This window comes from Stegodyphus dumicola, chromosome 3 (assembly GCF_044657685.1).
Source record: "Stegodyphus dumicola isolate Sdum_Otavi_A_Nest chromosome 3, ASM4465768v1".
In the NCBI taxonomy this organism is placed as follows: Eukaryota; Metazoa; Arthropoda; class Arachnida; order Araneae; family Eresidae; genus Stegodyphus; species Stegodyphus dumicola.
This window is the reverse complement of record NC_140770.1, coordinates 189451932-189478451: the sequence shown is the minus strand read 5'-3', so window position 1 is coordinate 189478451 and position 26520 is coordinate 189451932. Positions and strand designations below refer to the sequence as shown.

Below are 26520 nucleotides of genomic sequence, written 5' to 3'. Positions count from 1 at the left end.
TCTAGGAAGTGCAACGTAGTGGCAATGGTAGATGGTTAGCCTCCTTCATTGTCATTGTGATGTTGTCATCGAGAGCTTTGTAAGGAAAATTGGCTCATGTTTATGTTAAACATGAGGCAAACATCAAAAACCCGCTTGCCGGCACATGAGCCAGGTCGAGCTTTTAATTTTAAGTGATATTTTGCACTCGGTGACGGTAAGTCACATATACAGAATACTGGGATACGAGGCTTAGGGGTCGAGTGGATATTATCTCTTAATATTAGATATGGGTATTTGGCCACATAGCTTACAGTGCAGGATAATGAAAACAGTACATCTTTAAATATTTTGCTTTATTGAAGCAAATCTTACTTTGCTCTGTGGATATGTATAAAAGCTCCGTCAACATTGCGTCAGTAAGCAATTTCTAAAAGGTATCCATTCACAAAGACAGCTAAGCAGCCATACAATCCATCCCAAACAAATCCAGACAACAATTCTCACCTGGCCCATGAAATTAGACAAATCTCTAAAAATCTCAATTCTGAAATAACCATAACTTGGATCAAAGGGCACGGCGGCAAAGTTGGTAATGATACCGCCGCCGACAATCTGTCAAAAACAGTAGCTTTTTCCGAAGAATGCGAGTTCCTCAACATCAGGCTTCCGAAATCGCAACCACGAAAAATCCTAAACAAACACCTAAAGCCACGAGTAGCAAGAAGAGTGGAATAAAGCTATAACAGGGCCTGCACGCTCACCAGTTCTTCCCAAACATTGTCACAGAAAGCAGAAACTCCAAGTCCTTCCTAACTTATTACCTCATCGGTCATGGTTCATATCCAAATTATTTTCTCAAACAGAACTTCTCCAATAGCGACAATTCTGTCTGTGGAGTCAAAGGAGATGCAGACCATTAAAACCACCGATATAGAACTTAACTTTAAAAGACTGCTGACATCTCAAACGCCTCTTATATCCCAAAATCATGAAAGTGCACCAAAAGCACTGCACCTATGCCAAGTCATACCTTAGAACCTAAAAATAAAAATGAAAAAAAAAAAAAAAATGTCAAGGTTACACACCAATAATTGCCTCCGCGTATCATTTCCAATTTCCATAATGCTCCGAAACACCGAACCTACTGATCTGAGACCAGGAACCGGACTGACTGATCTGAGCTCAGTCTTACCTGTAGCAAAGATCCTCACATAATACGAATCAGACTCCCAATATATTAGCAAAATCAAATCCCTTATGTTTACCTAGTTACATAAAAATGCAAAATTTCAAGTGCAACGATCTCCAAAATATCAATTTTACTAAATTTATATAATCAAATATTTTAATGAGTATACTAAACAGTTTGGTTATTTATGTAACTTTGTATGTATATAACTTTGGATGTAGTTTTATGTTATTATCCTCTTATGTTTAAATGTAACAACTCCGATGTATAAATCTAGTATTATTTAAAAATAGCCATATAGTCAGTTCACATTTTCCCTATTCTAGCTGGTTAGTGTATTGGGCAATACCTGTTCAATTCTGTAGTATAGTTTCTGGTGCTTCAGACACTTTTACCTGTTTACCTGTGGATATGTATAAGGTTTATTTTAATTAACATATTACTTGTTTAGTTGAATGTGTCCTATACAATCTGTCTATCGTCTAGTACAAAAAATATGTAAATGAGGTTAAGTTTTAAATAAAATCTAGAATCTACTATTTGGAGAAAGAAATGTTAACCTCAGACCTCTCTTATTGTCTGCCTCTAGCGCAGTAGCTACTAATTGATGACTCCGTCTCTGGTTGAAAATTAAGTACTAATTGTGGAACATAAAAGTCAGTTTGTGGAATAGCAGAGACTTTAAAACTGAAACTTTGTCTTATAAATACTTTGAATCATAGCCACAAGTAGCGGAAGTTAATTTTACTAATAGTTTTCGCATTGCAACTTCAAGCTGAGGTCAAATACTAGTTCGTTTACATTATTTGTTCTACAATGTTCCACTTAATTGAACCTTATTCTGACATTAAAAAATAAAGACGGAGAGATAACTCATCCGACAGAGAATACAAATGTTTAGACGAAGTCGTACTGAATATTTAACATTATACATATATACAGGATGTTAGTGTAAAGATAAATTTTCTATGTGATCTGTTTTGTGGGATTTTATACAAGGCAGTGCGATTCTTATGAAACACAATCCTTAGTTTAAATTCACAAATAATAAAAAATCCTTTTTGAGCAAAATGCAAAATATATGTTGTTAAATGACATATTTCGAATTCGAATCGAAATGCGAATATTTTGCATAGAATTTGGAATTCCATCTAAATGTTCTTCGTTCACACATTTATGCTTCACTTGAAAGTTTCTAAATCTGAAAAGTCTCCGTATTTAAATAAGAAAAGTATATATTCCATTTCTTGAGTGAATGTTTGTGATTCGTGCTTTTTTGCCGAAATTTGAATATTAGGTGGAAGATCTAACCCTAAAGGCCCACATCTTATACCTTCTGAATTTTGACTCCTTCTTAGTCGAGTAAATAAAGATGGTAGCATCTATATTTTTAAAGAAATGCCATCGATGTGACTTGCCAAGATACTTCCTAAATATGTATGATTGTATTTTGTTCTTTTTTTTTCTGTATCATATCGAATGATATATTCTTTTGCATCTTTTAATTCTTAGGAAAATATTTGATATGTTATAAGAATAACTTTATATATATTTTAATAAGTACAGAAAATAAGTGGGAATCTTAAATATCATCTATATATATTACATAGATAGATGTAATATCTCTCTCTGTATATATATGCAGCTATAGATAGTTGCAATATACATCTATATATACAAATAGATTCTCTTTCTCTCTCTCTCTCTATCTATCTATCTATTTATCTCTCTCTCTCTCTCTCTCTCTATCTATCTATCTATTTATCTCTCTCTCTCTCTCTCTCTCTATATATATATATATACAGAGAGAGAGAGAGAGAGAGGGAGGGATAGATAGATAGATAGATATAGATACATTATACATACATATATATATATATATATGTATGTATATATATATATATATATATAATTAAAATCATTTCGGATATCTATTGATACGAATGTAATCTTCTGTCTTAAGGAAAGCAATATACAAGCTGATTCGCTCCCAGACAGAGAAACTTGCAGGGTACGTATGGGTACAGAGAATATTCAGAATCACATAGGAATGCAGGGTCGTAAATGCCATAGCTGCCAGCAATGTTGCAATGAAGCAGAGAAAATAAACCGCAACACATTAATGGGACACGTGTTTGAAATTGCGTCCAGAAGTCGTCTGGCAGGTTTGCCAGTGGCACTAAATGGAATTCCTTACATTCTGGAAGATTTCCTATATGTCGCGTATACTCTCGCCAGCTACATGATTCGAGCGATGAGGTCTTCAACTGAAGAAATGGGCGTTTCGTACACCAAACTCTTCATGTCAAGAAGAAGTCCGGTGATCTGGAAGGGCAATGAACCGGGCCACCACGAGGCCATCACTGTCCAAATGTTATTACATCGAGGTATTGGAGGATGCGAATCGTTTAATGTTTAAGAGCCTCGTCATGCAGGTACCTCATGAAACGGCGCAACGACGGAGGAACATGAGCTACGTCGAGAAGTTCGACCAGGACTTGTTACAAGAAGAGCAGGTATCACCTACCGTGTAAAGAACTGGGCAGAAGGCACGATCCAGTGAGGTACACTCTAAGAATGCCAACCTAAACATTGACCCTTTAACGCTCTTGAGCTGCACTTGTTTGCGTACAATGAGGGTATTCCAAAGCCCACATATGGGCGTTATGATTGAAGGCTCCGTGACGTGTGAAGTATGCTTCATTCGTAAAAAATACGGAGGCAGCAAATGGGCTGTCTGTAACATTCTGTTGCAGAAACCATGTAGCAAACGTCTTCTGGAGTGGAAAATCCTCTGGCTCTAATAAGGGGACGCGATGAGGATGGTATGCGCTCATTTGGTTTGCTGCGAGTATCCTCCAGACAATGGACTGAGATAAACTCACTTGTTGGGATATCGCTCTAGTACTCGTACTTGGATTGTCTTCTCCCAGACGTAAGACCACCTCCTTATTGCCAGGTGTCCTCGTCTTCGCTGTCGATTCATTGTAGCTCTCGTTAAGGGGTATCAGAAACCCCCATACCGACAATGTTAAATTGGCCATTTTCGATGTACCTTTTCTCAAAATCTGCTGTAGATACAAGCTTGAAATTTTTTCTGTAATTAAAGTATACCTATCTGATTATACTGAAATGAGCTTTTGAAACATTTAATTTTAGAGTAAATTACAGGATATTTTGTTAGGCATAGTAAAATTTAGTTATTACAAAAAGCACATTTCAGTAAATATTAAGGAACCTAATAAATAAGCCATAAAAAGTAAATTACAGGATATTTTGTTAGGCATAGTAAAATTTAGTTATTACAAAAAGCACATTTCAGTAAATATTAAGGAACCTAATAAATAAGCCATAAAAAGTTTAGATACCTGTGAGCAGTAGTTCCTGAGAAAAGGTACATGTAGTATAAAAAAATAACGTTTGAAGAAAGCGTGTTTTTATGTAAAAATCCTCATTGATCAAAGCAGTAGATTACAAATTAAAACTAGATTTTTTTACATTTCTAATTTTCATAGAGATTAAAGAATGGTATTTTTAGAAAGATAAAAGTGTAGAAAATTTGAAAATGCAAAAATCCGAAATCATTATTTTTTGAAGATTTTGGGGTTCCAACTCCTTTTAAACAACCAGTTTCACTTTAGGAACTTAAAAATGGTACTCTACATATTTATTATGGAAAAATTGTTTGGACCTACCCTCTTAGAACATTTTAACTTGTATCCTACTCATTAATTCTTTTTCATAATAATAATTTTCAAATTATGCCATTAGTCTTCATATTCGACCTTCAGTAAGCCTTTCCATGACAATCATTCCCTTAGGATTACCAATTCTGAAATAGACAAGTGTGAACACAGTAAAAGATTCTGATATTCTGTGCTGAATTTCATCTCTCTAAGATAGCCATCACCTCTGTTGGTGTGCGTTCCTCTTAGAGAGATTTAGAGCTAGCTTTTTTCATGTCTAATCGCCTCTTTTTAAGTCCATTGTATGCCACTTATGATCGTAATAATAATTTTAAATAGAATATGTAAAAATACGTATTATTATGGCAACATACTCGTATCTTGAATTTAAAACTATTTAAAAATCATTGTACTTTTATAAGAGTAATAGTTTATATTTTAAAAATATTTTTCCTTCCTTTTTCGAGATTCACACATTAAGAAATAATCTTAAAATTTATTAGATATTAACATTTGATCTTAATATATATTCATGTTCTAGAACTCCAGTTTCATCCCCGATACTGTGTATTTATAATATTTCTCTACAGTATGTTTGAATAACAATTTAAATCTTTTTTTTAAATACGAGTACATTTGTTCAGAATATATTAATATGCATTTATTTGATACTTGATACTGTGAAGCAGAATTCTTTAACGTTGTGCTGTTTCTAAATTCTTACCTTAAAAAAAGACCCTTAATAAATTTATTTAAAAACATAAACAGAGAACCATTCTCAATTCTTAATTAAATTAGTGAATTATCTTTTGATATATTAGTTTGATAGGTAATCTCCACCTGTTATTTTCGGGGATTAAGCTTGTTTTCAAGGCATTAAGTTTTGAAATATTTTTTTTTTATCTAAAATCATTTTTTTGAAAATTCTAAGATTCAAGATTAAATAAGAATATTACGTTCTAGGATATTACTTTTTCTTCGATAAAGAGAATATTGAATAAAAAGTCTTTTTATTCTAATAAAGTGTATACAAAATAAAATTTCTTGCGAAGTAGTTAAAACTTCTTTCATGTTTTCAATTTAATGCAGGATTTTTTTCCTTTTTTCTTACCTTAATAATAAAAAAGATAAAAATCCAAAAAACTGCTTTCTTTTAAGAGATAAAATTTGAAAAAAAAAAAACCTCCTTTGGATTTCATTTATAAAAATAATGCAAAAACTTTCTGTCAAACAATGTGCTCAACTTGTCAGAATCTGAAATTCTCGACAAAAAATTCGTTTAAAAATTAAAGTGTCCTACGTTATTTAGTATTTATAAGTTCGCTATATTGATAGACTTTTAAAGTATCATTAGGTAATTCAAAGAGCGATTAATCAAGAAACTGACAACGCACAATGGAAGATTTATTTTGATTCCACGAACTTACGCCTAATTTTATGAATGATTTTATGGTTTTTATTTGCATTTATTTTTTTTTTAAGATTTGTCAAAAAATCGAATCCTATTCTAACAGCATATTCTTCTTAAGAAATTCATAAGTATTCATAAATCCTAACAATTTTTATAAAGATTTAACCACTTATACATTTAATAAAATATCTTCACATGCTCGCGTTAAGCTCCAAGATTTTAGTTATTTTACCTGTATTTACCTAAATTGAAATTTAATGGTAGTAACAATAGAATATTACAACGCGCATGAAGTGCAATCAGATATTTAAAATTTGTTAATAACAGTAGAATACTTTTCGTTCCGTCTGAAATCTAACTAGAAGTTCTACTACTAGAATAAAAATTTCAATAACATTATATTTCAAAATGGTCGATCTGACGGTTAAATAAACAGAAAATTTAGCAGGAACTAAACTCCAAACTGTCACGTCTCACGCAGGAGAGATCTGTGAATTTGCCAAGACACTATCCTAAGATGTTCCCAGTTTTACTTTGATATAGTATTTGAATAGAAAAAGGCGATCGACGAGAAGAATGAATTATCAGTATATTACTTAAAGTTTCCTTTAAAATTAAAGACTTTCATGTTATACTTGTTAAATTGTAGAGTCATTATGTTATTTTGAAATAGGAGATGAGAAAAATGCGCAATGACCTCGCCGGGACTCGAATCTGGACCTCTCGAATATGCGCCAAATGTGTTACCGTTACACCACGAAACTTTCTTAAAGGAGGGTAAAAATACGGGTTTTAAAAGTTCAACCCTGACCAGCCAAATATTTTGATACCAATAATCAAAGAACTATACACAAGCCTTTTTAAGAAGCATAAAATTAGACTTAACTGGATTAGAGCGCATGTTGTGTACTTAGGTCGTGAGAGGTATGACGTCCTTGCTAAAGAAGCGACTTTCTAATAAGAAAAAGTTGTTCTCCGTTTTTCTAATAAAATCCTAATACTTCAAAAGCGGAAACACCGTATGCGATAAGAAAGGTCCTTCAAAATATGCTAAATAATATGTACAAGAATTGGGATATGTTACGGCAAGAGTCTATAAAATGAAAAGACTTGATGCATAATTTTAAAATTAAAAGAAAAACAAAACCTATCTCAAGCATAGATGTCAATCAAATTATCAGCAGCAGTTGAAGATTTCCCTATTATTTTAATAGATTTGGGCTTCAAGATAACCATAAATGTGTGTTATGCAATGTGATTGGAGATGTTCGTCATTTTGTTGAAGAGTGTGCGATATCTAGAGATACAGAAGGAGCAGACAAAGGTTTTAAAGCCCTGAATTGCAATAGTGCAGCAGTGAAATAATTCAGAGAAAATTATGGAGGGAATAGGTCAAAATAAAGATATAAAAGCATAATGTGTTAGTTTGTATGTGGGTATGTGCTTGTGTTAGTATTTCGAGTGTTTTTCTTCATTCTAGTTTAGTTTCTAACGCTTTGCTTTGTTCCAACCCTGATTTCCTCTGTCAGTGCGTAAAATATAGGAAACCAGAGGTCTATATATAAGTACCTTCTGACAAGTACCTTCTGATTGTATTTTAGGATTTCTCTTTTTTTTTTTTTCTAATTTTTTGTTTTGTTGGGGCTGTTGTTGTTTCTGGCTTGCCGTGAATCAGCCCGTAAAAAGTACACAGAGTGTCGTAATGTTTGCCGGGTGGGTCAGGCTGCGCTGATCACATCACATCACTTTACATACTCCGCCTTTTAAAGGCCGACTGGAGATTAAGACACCCAGTCGCCAAATCCTGGTGGTTACGGAATATTGTTCTCTGCCTTTCTAATTCGGGAGCCATTATAGAGTTATTAGCTTATTCTGAAGGAGGAAGTGTGAAACATGTGCAATGCCCTCTTTGGGACCCGAAGTTGGAACTCTCAAATAACGCAACGAGTGTGCTATTGTTATACCATGAAGGCGCTGATGAATTTGCAGGTTTTTATGCAACAAATTTTAGTTTTTGAGCTTTTTCAGGTATTAGTTTGAATCTGAAAATCAGTTTACGTATTAGATTTATATTACTGATGATACTGTTATTTATTTCCAAACTTTTCGTTTTTCAGTTTTAAAATTATTGCTTGTTTAATCGAGAGTTATCTGGTTAAGAGAAGTATGATTTTTATGGAGGATATTCTACGGAAAAGTAGTTTTTTCCATGTATTACGTGAAACTGGATTCATATTAGACATGCAGAAAATCATGAAACGTGCCTGCAGAGCTTTTTTGTCGGGAATTATGTCCATGTTAAACTACTTGTATTTAGTGGCCTCATACATTCAACAATAGAAAGTCTTTTAAAAATTGAAACAAAAAATAAAAACAATGATAAAATTTTAAAATTTTAATTACTTGCTAATGTTTCGGCTTTATTTAATTTTTAACTCCTAAGGCGGGTATTATTGGTTTCATCCAGCTGGAATTTAAATCTGCTTATGAAACTCTTTTGAGCTCAGATGCACTTTAACTTAAAACAAAGGGTTGGGAATTTAAACCGTATTCTATAATTGCATTAACTAATGTTAATTAGGTTCATATTTTGAATATTACCTTTAAAATAAGTCAGATTAATTTTTTATTTAATAAAATACCATTATACTTATATGTGTAAAAAAACTGAGTTTCACAGTATTTTTATTTCATTCAAATAGTGTGTCTTTGGATAAATTGTTCTTCCTAATTATCATAATTTACTTGCGTTAATCTGATGCGAGAAAAACTTACATTGCCTCATCTATAAAAATGAATACATGGAATGTAAGACTCCTGAGATCAATATTCCGTCGGTTGGATTGCAACCTAAATGCCTCTAATGCAATTAATCTCAGATTAAATTTTCTTCATTAACCATAAACATAATTCACTTAAGTTGGAAGATATTCGATTTGTCTCACCGAAAGTGCTATTCCTAATAAAATCTCTGTACCAAGAAATGAAGTAATGAATGACTACATCTTTAGTCCAGATGATTCAGAAGTCAGGCTATGTAGGAAACTGATATGAAACTAGCCATGTGTTTTGCTTCTCATTTTGATCTAATTAAACAATCTATTAAATAATGTTTTCATGTTATGTTGTAGTCTTCTTGAAAATATTTTAATAGTTCATTTCAGTGATAATTTTTTCGTCAGTTGTGTTGATTACAGTTGTGTTGCATTATTTAAACATAAATTTTTACAGGACATTTCATGAGTAAAAACCGTGCTTAAAAGGTCAAAATTGCTCTGACCATTGTTTTAACACTATGCTTTAATAAACAAATTACCGTTGCAGGTTATAGAAAAGAATTAGAAAATACTTTATTAAAAACACATATGATTCCTTTTTTAATCCTTTTTTACACTTGAACTATATAGAATCAGACTATATTGAGTAAAGTGGAATAAGACGGGTAGAGCGGTAAAACCGGACGCCTTGATTCTGGCGTCATTCTATCTGCTATCTAGCAGTTACAATCTGAACTACATTCCACTAGTCAAGAAGGGGCTGCTGTTCTAGCCTGTAGTTACCTTTGAATAAACGGCGTCTATTATAACTGAGTTTATTTTACAATGTCAGCTCTCTAAAATTCTTTACTTTTCAAATAATCCTTATTTAATATTCATTACAGTTATTCTCTCTTTTGTCCTGCTAATTATGTATTAAGAATTTGTACCTAGCAAAACATTAGGAGTTTATTCAATAGTAACGTTTCTGTTCCCCATCATTTCAGACTAAATTACAATTTATTTTTGCTGTTTAAGATGACCATATAGCCACCCAGTCGGTATAGTGGTCAGGAGGCCGAATTCCTTGATTTATGCTTTTTTTTTATGAACACGATATAAGCGCATGTGACACAGATTGTTTATATTGTAATGATGTATTTTCTTAGCAGAGCGGTTCCAGAGTGGTATGAGCATACCCATGAAAGTTGCAGTGAAAGCGGATGAAGAAGACAACTACTTTTTTATGGCGTGTATTTAATTACGGCAAAGCACACTAGGGCTATCTGCCTAAGGGGAGGGATGCCTTCGTGGAGGACTTTCTAAGGGAAGCTGGCTCGTATACACGTTACACATGGGGGAAAACCACGAAAACACCCATGCAGCCAGCCCGTTCGTGGGATTCGAAGCTCGGACCGAACTACCAGTGTTCAGCGACGTTTCCGCTCGGCCGCTGGTGGGCCTACTTTTTTATGAATTTTGTAATTAATATTCCTAAATTTTCAAATAAAATAAAAATTTCTGCTTTCATAAAAAAGGACTAGTTTTTCTAATTTTAAACTTAACATGTACATCTTGCAGAGAAAAAAAAAGTGGGACAATTCCATATTTTCTGTTCTACTAGGCAGATTACCGAAATTTAAATTGAAGTTTTATGCCTCGAAAGTTCGACTTAGGATACATATTAGATTTATGTATAGCATTGTTCTAATACAAATATTATGACAAAAAATCGGACTTTTTCTGAAATCACATAGCTATTTTTTCCATATTTAGATTCTACGCCTCAGTTTATGCCAAAGTGTCAAGTTTCGCAAAAATCGCCAGATCGATAGTAGTTTTTGAAAAATCAGCATTCAAAATTTTATCTCCTCAATGCTATTTAAATTTGTATATATTTATTAATATTTCCTTTTTTATTAAACTTAACTGATTCATTCTTTCAAAATTCAAAATTTATATTCAATCCAAACAAAATTTGAAGCATTTTACGGATTTATTTTTAGAATATGTATTTTTTAGAAACTTTTATAATTAAAAAAAAAAAAAAAAAAAAGGTTGAATTACAACCTACAAATTTTTTTACAATCACCTTAAAGTATATGTATTTCTAGGCATATCTGCAAAAAATACAGTGCTTTTGTTTCAAAATCTCTAAGATATACATGAATTTATGTATTGGCGCGTTCTGAAAATTGGCACATTTGTTATAAGCAACAATACAGCCAAATATGGCTTTAGGACGCTTTTTAAGTTGTGTGAAAGAATATAAAATTTTTTCCGTTCGTGCAGAATGAAAAGTTAGGGAAAGCAAGTTTACCATAAATTAAGAATTTCGTCATGTAAATTATTTCTTTTTTCCGTGTAAGCACCCAGCATATTTTACAGACAGATTCAATATTTAGGCATCATTTGAGTCGTAGAATCAAAATGTGAAAATAATAGGAATCTCGTTTCAGAAAAAGTCCAAATGTGTGTTAAAATAACTATGTCAGAAAAATACTATCTATAAATCTAATGTATATTCTAAGTCGTGCTTTCGAGACTTAAAAGACGTATGCTAAGTTTCGTCAGTCAGCCCAGTAAAGCAGGATATAGAACTAACATTTTTTTTTTTTTTTTTTATTTGCCCCTTTGGACTATTAACCCGTCAGCACACTCGCTGGGGTAAAATCCACCCCACGTGTAGTCTTTTCTTAGAAAAAAAGGAAGGTCGTACGTGACCTTTATAATACTTCGTATACCTTTCAAGATCAAGGTTAGGAAGGGGTCGTCCAGAGGAATTTTTCCCGTGTTCTTGGGATTTTGTGTTTTCGGGGAAGGAATGTACAATGGGATTGTAGCTACCCCGCGCGTGTACTAACGTTTCACTTCTAGAGTCATTCATTGAGATGAGGGCGTACGAGCAAGAACAGTAACAACTACGAATTCTCGCTAATGTTGACCCTGATAGCGAAATTGAAGATTCCGATTCTGAGTGCGATAATATTTAAGAAAGTGCTCACAAAATTGATTCTGACCAGTAATATGATCTAGAGAGCATATCCTCTTTGACATCAGATGATTTTTATGTTTGAAAAGATGGAACTACTTGAAGTAAAAAATTACCCTCGAAAAACGTTTAGACACGGCCGCACAATATAGTGACACATTTAACTGGTGTCAAGAAAAGCTTTAGAAATTTGAACAATTCAACTGTTTATTGCAAAATTTTGATGAAGAAATAATGGAAGATTTGGTGAAATCAACAAATATTTACATTTCATCAATAAGAAACATGTTCTCTAGAGAACGTGATGCACAAGAGACAAACGTAGCTGAATTGAAGGCGTTGCTTTTTTATTACATTACGCTGGAGTGCTGAGAGCAGCATATCTCAAAACAAAGATTAGTGGTCAGCCGACGGAAGCGGAATAACTGTTTTTCAAGTAACAATGTCTATCAACCGATTCCACTTCTTGTTCAGGTGTCAATTCAGACAATATATAAAAAGTAAGCTCCCAAGGTATGGAGTAAAAACTATTGCTTTGTACGATTCTCATACATTTTACTCATACAACCTAGAAATTTATGCAGGTCAGCAGCCTGTCGGACTATATAAACAATCATATGTGGCACTGGATGTTGAACAAAAACTTATTGCACCCATAAGTGGCACTGAAAGAAATATAACTATGGACAATTGTACATGGGCATTTCTTCCTTTTCCAATGAATTTTTGAAAAAGTACAAATTGACACGTTTGGGGACACTTCGAAAAGATAAGCGTTCCAGAAGAATTTCTGCCAAATAAAACAGGCTTCTGTACAATGCGCGTTTTGGGTTTAGAGGTAAAGAATTAACTCTTACATCATATGTTCCTAAAAAGAGTAAATCGGTTCTTGTTCTATCATCCATGCATGAGGATAATCAAATTGATCCATTTTCTAAAGAGCAGCTCAATCTCGAAATGATAACTTTTTGCAACTCTACAAAAGGTGATGTTTATACTGTTGATGAGTTATGTGGAACTTAGTCTGTTTCAAGAAAATTTCGCCGCTGGCCTGTAACGGAATTTTTAGGACTAATGAACATTGCAGGTGTGGTAGTGTATTGAGAATACGGTAAAGCACACCAGGGCTATCTGTCTAAGGGGAGGGATGCCTTCATGGAGGAATTTCTAAGGGAAAGTGGCTCGTATACACGTTACACATAGGGAAAACCACGAAAACGCCCATGCAGCCAGCCCATTCACGGGATTCGAACCTCGGACCGAACTACCAGTGTTTAGCGATTTTACCGCTCGGCCGCTGATAGGCCGAACATTGCAGGTATAAATGCTTTTATTATTCATCGACCAAATAACGACTAAGTGAATATGAGCCAAAGAGCTTTTCTCAAAGATTTAGTATTAGAGCTTGTAAAAGAACATGTCCTAAAAAGAGTTGCAATTCTATCTCTCTCGAAAGAACTCAAAACTTCACCCTAAGAAATTGTTTGTAAAAATATGTTGTCACACTATGTGAGGTTTGTTCAAAACGAGATTATTTGAATAATTAAACTCAGGTAGGAGGGGAGGACCTATGTGTTATTTATATTTTTTAATATTAGTATTTAGAATCTATTCTTTGATATGAATAATTGTATGACATTATATTGAGTTTTAAGGAAAAAGGCTTGTAAGAATGCAGCCTTTTCATATTCCTCTAGTACTTTATCAAACCACTCTTAATAGTAAATACTTATGTTTAAAAAATATGTACATATGAAAACTGATTTTTCTAATATAAGAAATCATATATGTATCTTATATAAGTTAGTAATTTGCATAAATTTCGATTTTTATGGCTTACTTTAGGTAACTAGTATGGAAATGTTTGTATAATTTAAAGTAATATATTCTCGCATTAAAACTGGAAAAAAGGTTTAACAGAATTCATAAAGCTATTAGTCATTTATGCATTCATTTAAAACAAAGAAAATGCATTTATTTATACTTTGGGGGATGAACTCCGAAAAACAAACACTGGGGTAAAATTTGTCCCGCGCGTGTACTAACGTAGCGTAGTGATGCGAGTGTGCTGAAGGTTTAATTTCGTTTCGCCATTTTGCGTTGTTTCACTACAACTTTTGTTTCATTTTTCAAATTGTTACCACCGAATGTTATAGCCCTGTATTATATTTAAAGAAATTAAATAATGATGAATATGCATAAATGTATGTATGTTTCTCGCATTGTGATAAAACAACAGTACCTAGAGCCATCAAATATATAGAACAACGTAATCCTCCTGCGAATTTGGACATCTGGGAACCCAAATTTGAAATTTGGAATTTGTTTTATTACGAATTCACATTGTGTAAAGTTTTAACGAATTTTTAATTAACAAACTCAAGAATTTTAAAGCGAGCAGTGGTGACGTTGCACAGAAAACACGTTTTTATCTCCAGCGCGCGACTGTGTATCGAAAGTTCTAAAGATATTCTCATTTAAAAATTAGGGTTCACCAGCGGCCGAGCGGTAAAATCGCTCCCGCGAACGGGCTGGCTGCATGGGCGTTTTCGTGGTTTTCTCCATGTGTAACGTGTATACGAGCCAGGTTCCCTTAGAAAGTCCTCCCCGAAGGCATCCCTCCGTTTAGGCAGATAGTCCTAGTGTGCTTTGCCGTATTCTCAATGCACCACACCACCACTACACCATTTAAAAATTATTTTTCGATATTGCTCTTGAACTGAATTTTATGGTTTCAGTGCGAAAAACATGATATTTAATAAATAAATCCAACACCCAAAATGCTAAAAAATAATTTAAAAAATCTGAAAGCTTTCAGATTTTAAATTATGTCCAAAGGGGCGTTTTTCTAACATTTTGTGTGTTACTCTATTTATTAAATATCATATTCTTCGCATTTAAACCATTAAATTTAGTTAAACAGCAATATCGCAAAGTAATTTTAAAATGAGCATATTTTTAGAATTCCCGGTACAGACTCCTGCGCGCTGGAAATATTTTTTTTTTTTTTTTTTTTTTTTCCGTACAGTGTGGCCATTGCTCGCTTTGAAATCGTTCATTTGTTAATCAAAAATTCCTTGAAGTCTTACAAAATATGAAATCCATAATAAATTTCGAATTCAAATTACGGCTTCCACATGCCTAGATTCTTATGGAAGATTCAAATTTTGTTTTTATCACAATGCGAGAAACATACAGACATTCATGCAGGTTCTTCATTATTTAATTTCTTTAAATATAATGCAGAGCGATAACATTTGGTGGCAACAATTTGAAAAGTGAAACAACGCTTATCGGTAATCGACGCAAAATGCCAAAAGGAAATTAAAAGTCCTTCTGGGAAATTTCCCCTTTGGACTAAAAAAGCCAGTTTGGAGGTAATTTAAAATCTGAAAACATTCATACTTTTTTTTTTTTTTTTTTTTTTTTTTTTTTAATGCGCAGAATGTGGCTAAGACCGGGCGGTTTAGAAAGAAGGCTTCAGAAGGAATTCGTTGAGAAAATAAATAAGAAAACTGTGACTTTTCTGCAATGATGCATTGTACTGAGTTAAGTACTAATATTTTAATTTTATGTGATGAACTTTTCAATTCCTATAGTTAACTCCGGTAGCTTCCAGCAATTTAGTTCTAGCTGAAATCTTAGCTGCCTAGAACTTGCTGTACTTTTCCCTATTGATAACATAATATTTCTCTGAATTCCCTGAAGTTATCACATATATTTAAACATCAGACTGAAGTTTTGTAAATATTGGAAAGCCGAAAGCAAAAATCGACTCAAATACAGTAGCTTTGCTGCTCGATACAGTAGCTTTGCTGCTCAAAGCTACTGTAGGATTTATTTCCAAATATTACTCTGAAGTTAGTGAATATCTTTAGAACAATTTTGTGATTTCATAAACAACTTCCTATTTTTATTATTCCTGTCATGCTTTAACTTAAGTAATTTCTTACTATTTACACCTTCTACTCTAGTGGTTCTCGTTCTTTTTTTTTTTTTTTTCCCTCCATGTACCCCTTTCTCCATTGTTAGATGATCATTCCTCCCACCTTCCCCAAACTCTAAAAATTCGTATATATTTATTTCGATTGGGATTACATTTTAACACGCTTTCATGAGTTAAGGAACAAAAACGTGTAGAAAAATGTTGATAAATGACATAACGTAAATAAAAGTAATAAAAGATAAATAAATAATTGACCGCATTCCCACCTGAAAGTGTGAAATTCCCCTCTAGGGGGAGGGGAATTAATCTGGTTGACAATTCTTGATCTGGGCTATTTAGATATTTCCTTTTCCAATGAATTTGGCCATTTCAAAGCCATACGTTGGAAAGGAATTGGCGCAACTCATTTGTTCTGTTAAAGATTTACTTTCCTGACAATTACTTTCCTTTAGTATGACATAGCAAAATATTCTAATATTTTTTGCTAGTATAAGAGCCAGAGAAGGTTTTTTGATATATTATTAAAATAAATATAACTAATCTTTCAGATATTCGCTAAATAAATATCATGTTATGCACCTTAGATCTTAAGAATAATGTACTGGGAAAATATTGGTATAATAAAGGATCAAATAAAATTTTCCTTAAAAATTGGGAACATTTTTAAAAACTTTGTCTCTGAATAAATATTTTTCTTAATAATTTAATAAGTACCACAAGCTTAATAAGTTACAGAATTAAGTCTCATCACATATGCAAACCTATCATAAAAGAAGCTTCCCTATTTCATGGAATTCATTATGAAATACGAAAAAGGAAACTCACTCATTCAGTGGCGAAAAGTAGATTAAGCAAAACACAGAAAATATCATATATAGCATAAACGTCAGGTTTTTTTTTTTTTTTTTTTTTTTTTTTTTTTTTTTTAACTATCAAATAAGCTACTAGTCTCGAAACTGCATTTCACCTCGAATCACTATAAACGGCTGTATCATTTTTCAAATTGTTCCCACCAAATACTATTGCCCTATATTATAAAAAAACTAAATAATGAATATTCATGAATTTATGTCTTTCCCATTTCGAAAAAACAACGGTACCTAGAGTTATGAAATTTTGAATAGCATAGTCCTCCTCCACCCGAAGTATTCGACATTTTTTTTGTCTATTTCGTGAAACCTAAACTGTTTAGAAAACTCAACAGTTTCAAAGCAAGCAATGGCAACACGGTAGGGAATAAAACATTTTCATCTTCAGCGCGCTAGACTGACTATCCGAAATTCAAAATATGTGCTGTTTTTTAATATTTTTAGTCCAATGTAGCATTAGGCCAAATAATTTCGAAACGTGTATGCGTATGTAGATGGAAAAAACGTCCGTTTGGGCGTAATATAAAATCCGAAATCTTTCAGATTTTACTTTTCCCCCCTTAAGTATATTAAGGTAATATGATTGTCTATTTACGAAACATGTTATATTTGACAAGGAAGATTTTCTAAGCATGGTTTTATTATTAAGCCATTTTCAACGATACTTCCTCACGCAATTACGCCATACTTTTGTACGACATCCTATTATTTGAACATAAATCTAAGAATTACTTATGATTACAAAAATTTAAAAAAAGTTTGAAATGTTTCGGATTTTAAATTACGTCCAAAAGGGCGATTTTTTACCGTTTTTTGTGTTAACTTTATTTATTAAATATCATGTTCTTTGCACTTAAACCATAAAATTCAGTTCAATAGCAATGTCGCAAAGTAATTTTAAAATGAGCGTATCTTAAGAATTTCCGATACACAGTTCCGCGCTTGAGATAAAAAGGTTTTCATCCCTGTAGAGTGTTGCCATTGATCGCTTCGAAATCCCTGAGTTTGTTAATCGAAAATTTGTTACAGTTTTACAAAATATGAAATCAATAATGAAACAAATTCCAAATTTCAAATTTTGTCTTCCACATGCCCATACTCGTAGGAGGATTACGTCATTCAAAATTCGATGGTTCCATGTATTGTTGCTTTATCACAATGCGAGAAATCAACATACATTTAAACAGATTTTTCATTATTTAATTTCTTCAAATATAATGCAGAACTCTAACATTTGGTGGCAACAGTTTGAAAAGTGAAACAGGCATTTATAGTGATTCAACGCAAAATCGCAAAACGAAAACAATAGGCATTCAGGAACAAAGCCTCTTTGGACAAATAATTAAATTAAATAAATATAAATTATGATTCCGTGTAGACTGATAGGCATCTTATCGCCCAAGTCTTAGTGAAACAATTATAACTCAGATGAAGATTTAAAACAAATCATTTCTTTTATAATTTTAGCTGATCAAATACATAGCTGATGTTTAATAGAATCTGACACCTCTGCTTGCGAGATTTAAAATAACATTAAACGCTTTAAATAAAATGTAAATAATTAATGCTTGGAATTTATAAGTCAAAAAACTACTAAGGTTTGGCTCAGGCGTTTACGTACGAGAGCAACATTCTAGCCAAAATGCTTAAGCCGATTTATGTAATTCTAAGAACTGGGAGAGAAAGGAAAGCGAAGATCAACATCACTGCAAAAAATTCCCTCCCTAACTTCAAGAATTCCTCTTTTATATCCAAGCTAACTAACTTGTATCCTGGTAGAAGCCGACGAAAGTAGAAGTGACAGTAAAGATAAAAATAACAAGGTAAGGGTTTAGTGAACATAAAAACTTAGTTTTTTTTTTATAATGCAAATGAATTTCGTATTTGAAATATTCGGTTGGAAATCGTCTCTAGGTCCTTCTAAGCAATATGAATGCTAGAACTAGAATCTATATGGACAGGTTAAGAAATAATTGCGAAAGGATGAAAAAAAAAGCTATTTTTAAAATTAGTGATTTGAGAAAGATTGCTATGAGGTAAATTCAGTGCAACATTTAACTTCATCATAGAAATAGTGATGAAGTGATAGGTTAACAGTGAATGGTTGCTATCGTGTCATCACTCCAGTGCGAATATCACTAAAGTATACCCTATCAAACTTGTTACATTATCTTTCAAATATGTTTTGTTGTAGTGAATTTAGTTACAGACTCTAGATAGAAGTCATGTGTACATATGTGCAGAAATATGCGATTATTTTTCTTTTTAGATTGCAATAGTTTTGTGATTTTTTTTCCTTTAAGTAAATAAATAAGTTTCAGGTTTTTCTATTTTATCAAATTTCATGTTCTTGTCTACAAGTCATAAATTTTGCAAAACTTCAACAGTTTCTTTCATTTCCTCTTCTTTTTCCAGATGGCGCTACCGTTGAATCTGTGATAATCGCATCGCCATCGGGCCCTGTATTTGAAGGATCGGAGGCCACTTTGGAATGCACAGCTACAGGCGGCCCAGCCAAAACGGAAATGATAAAATGGCGGATAAAGGCTGGATCGACGAGAAATAGCCACCCGACCCACGATAGCACCAAATCGATTCTTCATATCTCCAATGTCTCCAGGGATCTAAGAGGTCCTGTGGAATGTTGGGCTGACAACGGCATTGGAGGCCCGTCCGTTCTATCAGTGACCCTCAATGTTCTCTGTAAGTTTCTTTTCGAAGCGGTGAGAATAAAATATTTTTATCCTTATGTGCGGAGCTAAAGTTTATTTTCGAAGGATGATTGTGGCAAATAAAATTCACACCGATATTGCAGCCAGGTCCAAAAACCAAAAATATTTTATGTGCTTCGGCTAGAAATGGAAACAAAATATTGATGCATATATTGCAGCTTGTATTTCTAGATGAGTATTACATTTTCTTGAATACGAATTATGAATCTTCAGGGCATTATAAACGACCTTCCTTTTAATGCTTGATAACAGAAAATTGATTATGTAAGATATTTCTTACTAGACATAATACAATAATTAGGAATGTATCATTACTTCCTTGTACGAAGTAAAGCAAGTGCTGCAATCGCGAAAAATTTCGGGTATCATATTTACACGAAAATATTCATTTTTACAGTTCCCGAATCCGTTATCTTTTGGATCTATCTTTATCGATTATTGAGTTACCGATATCTTATCTTTAGGACGATATCTTTTGCCCCACTTCTGTAAGTACAGACAAAATAAAGGACTCTTTTTTTCAAAAAAGATTGTAAATTGAAATTAATATAGATTCAAAAAGAAATTTTTCGTGGTGTTTGTACGTACATTAAAGTACGTACGTATGTATGTATCTCGCATAACTGAAAGACGATACGCCGCAAAAATTTGAAATTTTGTATGGGGCTGCTATAACATCTAGTTGTGCAACTCTCATTTTCATTGTAGTAAGCCGTACCAAACGTGTACATAAAGTGCGTGTATATAAATACACACCCCTACTCGGCTTTAAAGTCCGTACTTGGCCTTTATTTTCGCAATCGTTAGTCGTAGTCATATATTTCCAGTTACAAAAGTGCTTTAAATTAAGAAAATATCCATATTTTGTTAAGGTAAATTAAAAAAAAAAAAAAAAATTACAAAGGAAAAATCTGAAATGTTTCAGATTTTAAATTATGTCCAAAGGGGCGTTTTTTAACATTTTGTGTGCTACCTTTCTTTATTAAATATCATGTTCCTCGCACTTAAACCATAAGATCCAGTGCAACAGCAATACCGCAAAATAGTTTTAAAACGAGCATATCTTTAGAATTTCCGATACAGAGACTCACGCGCTGGAGATAAAAATGTTTTTTCTGCACAACGTTGCCATTGCTCGCTTTGAAATCCTTGAGTTTGTTAATCAAAAATTCGTCAAAGTTTTAAAAAATAGGAAATCGATCATAAAACAAATTTCAAATTTAGTCTTCCACATGCTCATATTCGTTGGAGGATTACGTTATTCAAAATTCGATGACTCTATGTACCGTTATTTTATGACAATGTGAGAAATATACATACATTTACGCAGATTTTCATTATTTAATTTCTTCAAATATAATGCAGGACTCTAACATTTTATGGCAACAGTTTGAAAAGTGAACCGACATTTATGAGTCCGAAGCAAAATGCCAAAACGAAACTAATAGTCCTTCGGGATTCAAATCCCTTTGGACTTTAAAAAAAAAAAAAAAAAAAAAAAAAAAAAAAAAAAAATTGATAGATAATGATCTGGACTTTAGCCCAAAATTTCGTTGTGGCATTTTGCGTTGAAAACTTTAAATGTCGGTTCACTTTTCAAACTGTTGGTGGCAAATGTTACAACACTGTATAATATTTAAAGAAATTAAACAATGAAGAATCTGCATAAATGTATGTGTGTTTCTCGTATTGTGATAAAACAACGGTGCCTAGAGCCATCAAATTTTGAATAACTTACGTTTACGTTTCACCCAAATATGGGCATCCCAAAATCCAAATTCGGAATTTGTTTTATTATCTATTTCATGTTTTGTAACAATTTTTGATTAACAAACTCAACGATTTGAAAGGCAGCAATGGCATCACTGTACGAAAAAAAAATTAGATTCAGCGCGCGAGACTATGTATCTGAAATTCTAAAGATATGCGCATTTTGAAATTATTTTGCGATATTGCTGTTGAACTGAATTTTATGATTTAAGTGCGAAGAACATGATATTTAATAAATAAAGGTAACCCACAAATCATTAAAAAAACCGCTCCTTTGGGCGTAATGTAAAATCTGAAAGCTTTTAGAATATTTTTTTTCGAAATTTTGTTTTAGTTTTACTTTATTTATTTATATTTTATTTTATTTTGCCCCCATAATTTACTAAACTTTCTCATCACTGGCAATGCTTAAAACAGCTAAACATGGTGAAAAAATGAATTCCTGAAGCATTCTAAACCCTGTCGGCATTATGGACGGAAAATTCCGTATATAAGGCTGGCTTTTGTATTCGTTTACACGTGAACATTTCTGTCAGCAGTTTATGTATCCGACTTCAGTTTGGATGTATATTGTAAGAAAAGTAATCAAGGCACAAAGTGGGAGAGTGGTTTCTTAACTGTACTCAAGAAAATAACATTTATTCATGGCATTTTGAGGAAGTTTGAAATTTCAGAGCTTTAAATCCTTAACTAAGAGCAGTACAGTACAGAATAACAAAGCAATCATGACAAAGCAGCGACGTACTTTACTTCATATTTATAATGTTACATTTCTTTACTTGTATACTTTTATGCTGTTTGTTTATATTTATGTATATATTTTATGCTATGTGTATATTTATATTGTCAGTTTATGTTGCATATATATATATATATTGCATTCTATGTTTAGTTTTATAGTATATGTATATAAGATATAACAAAATTCAATAGCTGCTTAAATGCTTAAAAATAAGTGTCGACCTCAAAATTAACATTCTAGATTTGGTGATCTCCCCCTAAATTCATCTCTTCTCCGAAATTCGAGAACTTTCTACGTTATGTAACGCTACTGAAAAATGGCAACTAAAATCAATCATAGCTTGTCTCTAAAATCGCACCTACTTTGGTATAAATATCTCTGGCGATCTAATTACGTCATCATTCTGCTAGCATCTACATTGCTAATATCTTCACGCTTCTTTAAAATGCCTGTGTCCTCCTTTTTAAAAAAACAATGTGGATAATTGCAATAATGTAATTGTAAGGTTAAAGAGTGTGTTGTCTACGAGGAATTATTCTAGTGTGCCTGGAAATCTTGAAATAAAGATGATTAATTGACTGAACTTAGTTTGGTATCAACTTCTTCTCGCCATCGCGAGAAGAAGTTGCTCACGAATACTCAGCCATCGCGACTGTGCTTCAAACTCATTGCATGTATATAGTATTTTATAATATACAACCCTATGAGCAAGACAAAGATGCTACTTTGTACCACATATACCATTATGGCCAATGTAAAAACCATTATCTCTGCAAAACTTATACTCAAATACATAAACTCCCTAAGCGGCACTCTTGTAGTCCCTGGGAGATGCTGCTCTGAACAGGAGAGGGCATGGGTTATATATAGATGTTTTCCTCATCAAGTGTCCCCGTCCGCATATAAGCATTCTGTATTGCGCCACGCGCATAGGAAAAAATCCGTGATAGTGATTGGACATACTTTCCTATGACATCATTTTCTCTGTGTATTGACGTTTAGGAGGGATTCTTACGGTTTTGTTTTCGATGAATGACGCGCATGAGGGACACGTAAATGTTAAAATTATCGTTTGTTTTCTTTTAACAATAATGCCATACCAAAAGGTTTACTTGCGTTCTGCAGATGGTTTCCTGTTTTAAGGAACAATAAAATTATATATTCCTTTAAAGATACTGTTAATACCAGACGCAAATTTAAGCGCTTAGGTTATATAAATAGCAAGTTCTAGAATTTAGTATAAAAACCAAAACACATTGGATTACCCAACGATTTCGACCCAACTGTAAAGGCAGTAAAGGCAGTGTGTGCTTTAGCAATTTTATTCCGTTTGTTTCCTTTCATATTGCAGAAAATATTTCTTTTCCAAATGCATGTGTTATTTCCATGTTAGTATCCATGTCTTTTCCTTTTCTAATATTCTGTTACTTTAAATGAAAGAAAAAAGAGCATTCAGTATTGTCGCTGAATTTAATACACGTGTATAATTACTAAATGAACTTCCTTTTCCGATAAACACTATTTTTAGAGAAAGGTAGGAAAGATATTACACATTAAAAATGTACTATTCATAAAGTAATATTATTCAATTTAAACATAGGTATCGTTATTTCTCCAATCCAAATCTATACTAGTCTAATTTCAAAATTAAATTTTAATCTTCCTAACTGAGTACAAATATAGTAAATTTACTGTTTATTATGGCAACTCACAACATTTTTGCCATCTGCGAAAAATGATTTATCTCATATTTTCGAAGATTACATCTGCAGAAAATGGATATAGAATGAAGATGAAATAATAAATTAATAATCACTACACCGTTACTATGAACAGTTTTAAATTAAAAATATAATTATTAAAAATCTCTGCACCGAATATTAATACACATTTACGGATTTAGCACACTGCAAGAAATAACACTTTTTCTCTCTAGAGGAGAAATTCACTACAATTTTTAAATTTAATTCTCCACACTACAGTACTGTAAGAAGTGTCATCTCAAGGAACCAAAAATACAGCGCACGTCATTAACAGTAAAAATATTTTCGATACTGCTATAAAAATGTAAACGAATGGCATGGAGGTGTACTCTCGAGCCTAAGGAAAGGCTTGCTAAGCATAGAAGAAATTATCTCATCGGAAGCTATACCCAATCCCGAGAATGTATTTTCCCTATGCGCGTGGTGCGGTACAGAATGCTTATATGCTCCCCGTCCTCCGTCACCATCTGTATCGCAGTCAGTGTCACTAATCACGGTCCTGTCTAATCGACAATTAATATTCTAAAATATTCACTCATAATGAAATTACTTGTAAATTACATATTTCCTGAAACTAAATGGAAAATATACAGTAAACATTTACTTATTTTCACCAAATTTCTTTTGTTTCCACTACTTGTCAGTTAACTCTTAAAAATGTCAATAGAATATCATGAAATGTCCCTGTAAGAAAAACGCTTATAAAACACGTTTTCAATACATCTTAGATTTTGCAGATTAATTGAAATATATGAAGGTAAATTTCTGGTGCCACAAGTCTTTGTAATTCATACAGAAGCTTATTATTTTTAATGCTAAAGAAAAACAGACTTTGAAAAAAGGTTAATTGCAGACTTTGTGGGAATTACGTTGCAAAAAAAGCTTTACCTTGTACATAATTAACGCCATCAGCAAATTCAAGGCCATTGTTAGGGGAAACAACGGGCGCTGTGTGAAAAATTAACTTATATATCGATTCCAAAGCTAGCATGTTCCTCTTGGCCTTTCTTCGATCAAAAGGTTTAATCCAGAACCTGAGAAAATTTAAATAATTAAATAACTTCTTCACTTTCATGGTTCTTTGTGTTCAATAAAAGCATCGAGATGTGATTGCAACTAATATTAGTTTCAAATTCAAATTTAGGAAAGGTATAAGGAAATGTTTGGAAGACAAATTAGAATGGTATAAGAACACAGATAATTTTACTACTGCATTTAGCATTTGCGTATCTACTTATGTATGTTTCATGCTCTGTTCTTATCTGTAGAATTAGGGCGGTAGCAATAATAATATTCAATTATTCAATTAATAAATTCAATCCAGTGCTTATTATCTTGAATCGTATATCAGTGAAACTGTTGAAAGTATTTTATCATAAAAAAATTTTTGATAAATTAAAAAAATAATGCAAGATTTGCACATAAAAATGCAATTTTAAACAAAAAAATCGAACTAGTTTTAAAAAATGTTACTGTATTGATAGCATCCAGTGACATTTTTCTATCCCACCAATAACAGGCTAATATCACCTGAGTTTAAACATAACTATGGTCTTCAAAAGAAACATTCGCAGACTTCAAAGATGCCTTACAAACTTTAAAACCATAATTTACATAAATACGTGCTTTGAATTTTACAGATTTAAAATTAAAGCATCATGTAAATATAAAGAATTAGAACCATCTTCATTTTCAGAAAACCTTGTGACAAATTTACAGCATTAAAATAAAGTTTCTAACCTACAATCAGCAATTGACTTCAAGATGTCATAGGCTACAGACATCTTGTTAATCTTCAATTAGAAATTTCCAGCTTTAACAACTCCTTTTATTCCTTTCATTTCTGTGCGTAGTATGTATCGAATTTTCAAGCTTTATTCATTTATAAACATGTTTATTACGTTTTACTTAAATGCACTCTAGGCTGCCGTATTATTCTGACTACTTGGAAAAAAATCTGACATAAAAATGCAACAGTACATTCTTTGTTAAAATTTCTAAATTTTACCCAACAGTCTCCGAACAGTGGTCAATGGTGCTTCGTTTACTATTTTCCCGATAGATTTCCGCTAATTGACATCCAATAATTATCTGCCCACTCAAAGTCAATAAATAGACATTCCTCTTCGCCGTTTCGCTTCCCATGTTCCGCCTATATGTACGTGCTTTCCAAAGTTTGCTCAAAGTTAATTAGCAATTAACTATAGTTAGAATTTTCGCCAATAAATTGTACAGAGTTTTCCGTCGACCAGTTGTTAAAACTCCAATTGTCTTCTATATAATTTCTAAGTTTAATATTTTTGCCCTGTTCCATGCAAAGTCTAATTAGAAAAGCTCTGTTAATATTTGTTTGCAGGGAATAATAATGTAATAGAAAAATGAAATGTAAATATTTCGTTACACTCACATATGTGTAAATAAACATAAATTCTGTGAAAAAACTTCGAATAGAAGGTGGAAAATATTACGTATGTAAAAATGTATAATTATAAAAAAATGTTTAAGAGGTATATAAAAGTCAATCATAAGTACAAAAATTTTAAAACGTGAGAATTAAAAATTGAAGTCGTATTTTAGTGAATAAGTACTGTAGAGTCATTAGTTTTTTTTTTTTTTTTTTTTTTCTTGAACCAGGAGAAGTGAAAAATGTGCAATGCTCTCGCTGGTTTTCCAACCTGGAGC

The 26520-nt window shown here is 32.6% G+C and overlaps 1 protein-coding gene across 3 annotated transcripts in view; it reads left to right on the top strand.

Annotated features, from left to right (window-relative positions):
* The window catches only part of LOC118185412 (nephrin-like), a 1505573-nt gene that overhangs the window by 1045666 nt on the left and 433387 nt on the right, over positions 1-26520 (top strand). For all 3 annotated transcript variants that reach the window (XM_085813712.1, XM_085813714.1, XM_085813713.1), the window contains one exon: positions 19247-19534. In XM_085813712.1, coding sequence (XP_085669838.1) covers positions 19247-19534 — 288 coding nt within the window. The remainder of the gene's footprint in view (positions 1-19246; positions 19535-26520) is intronic.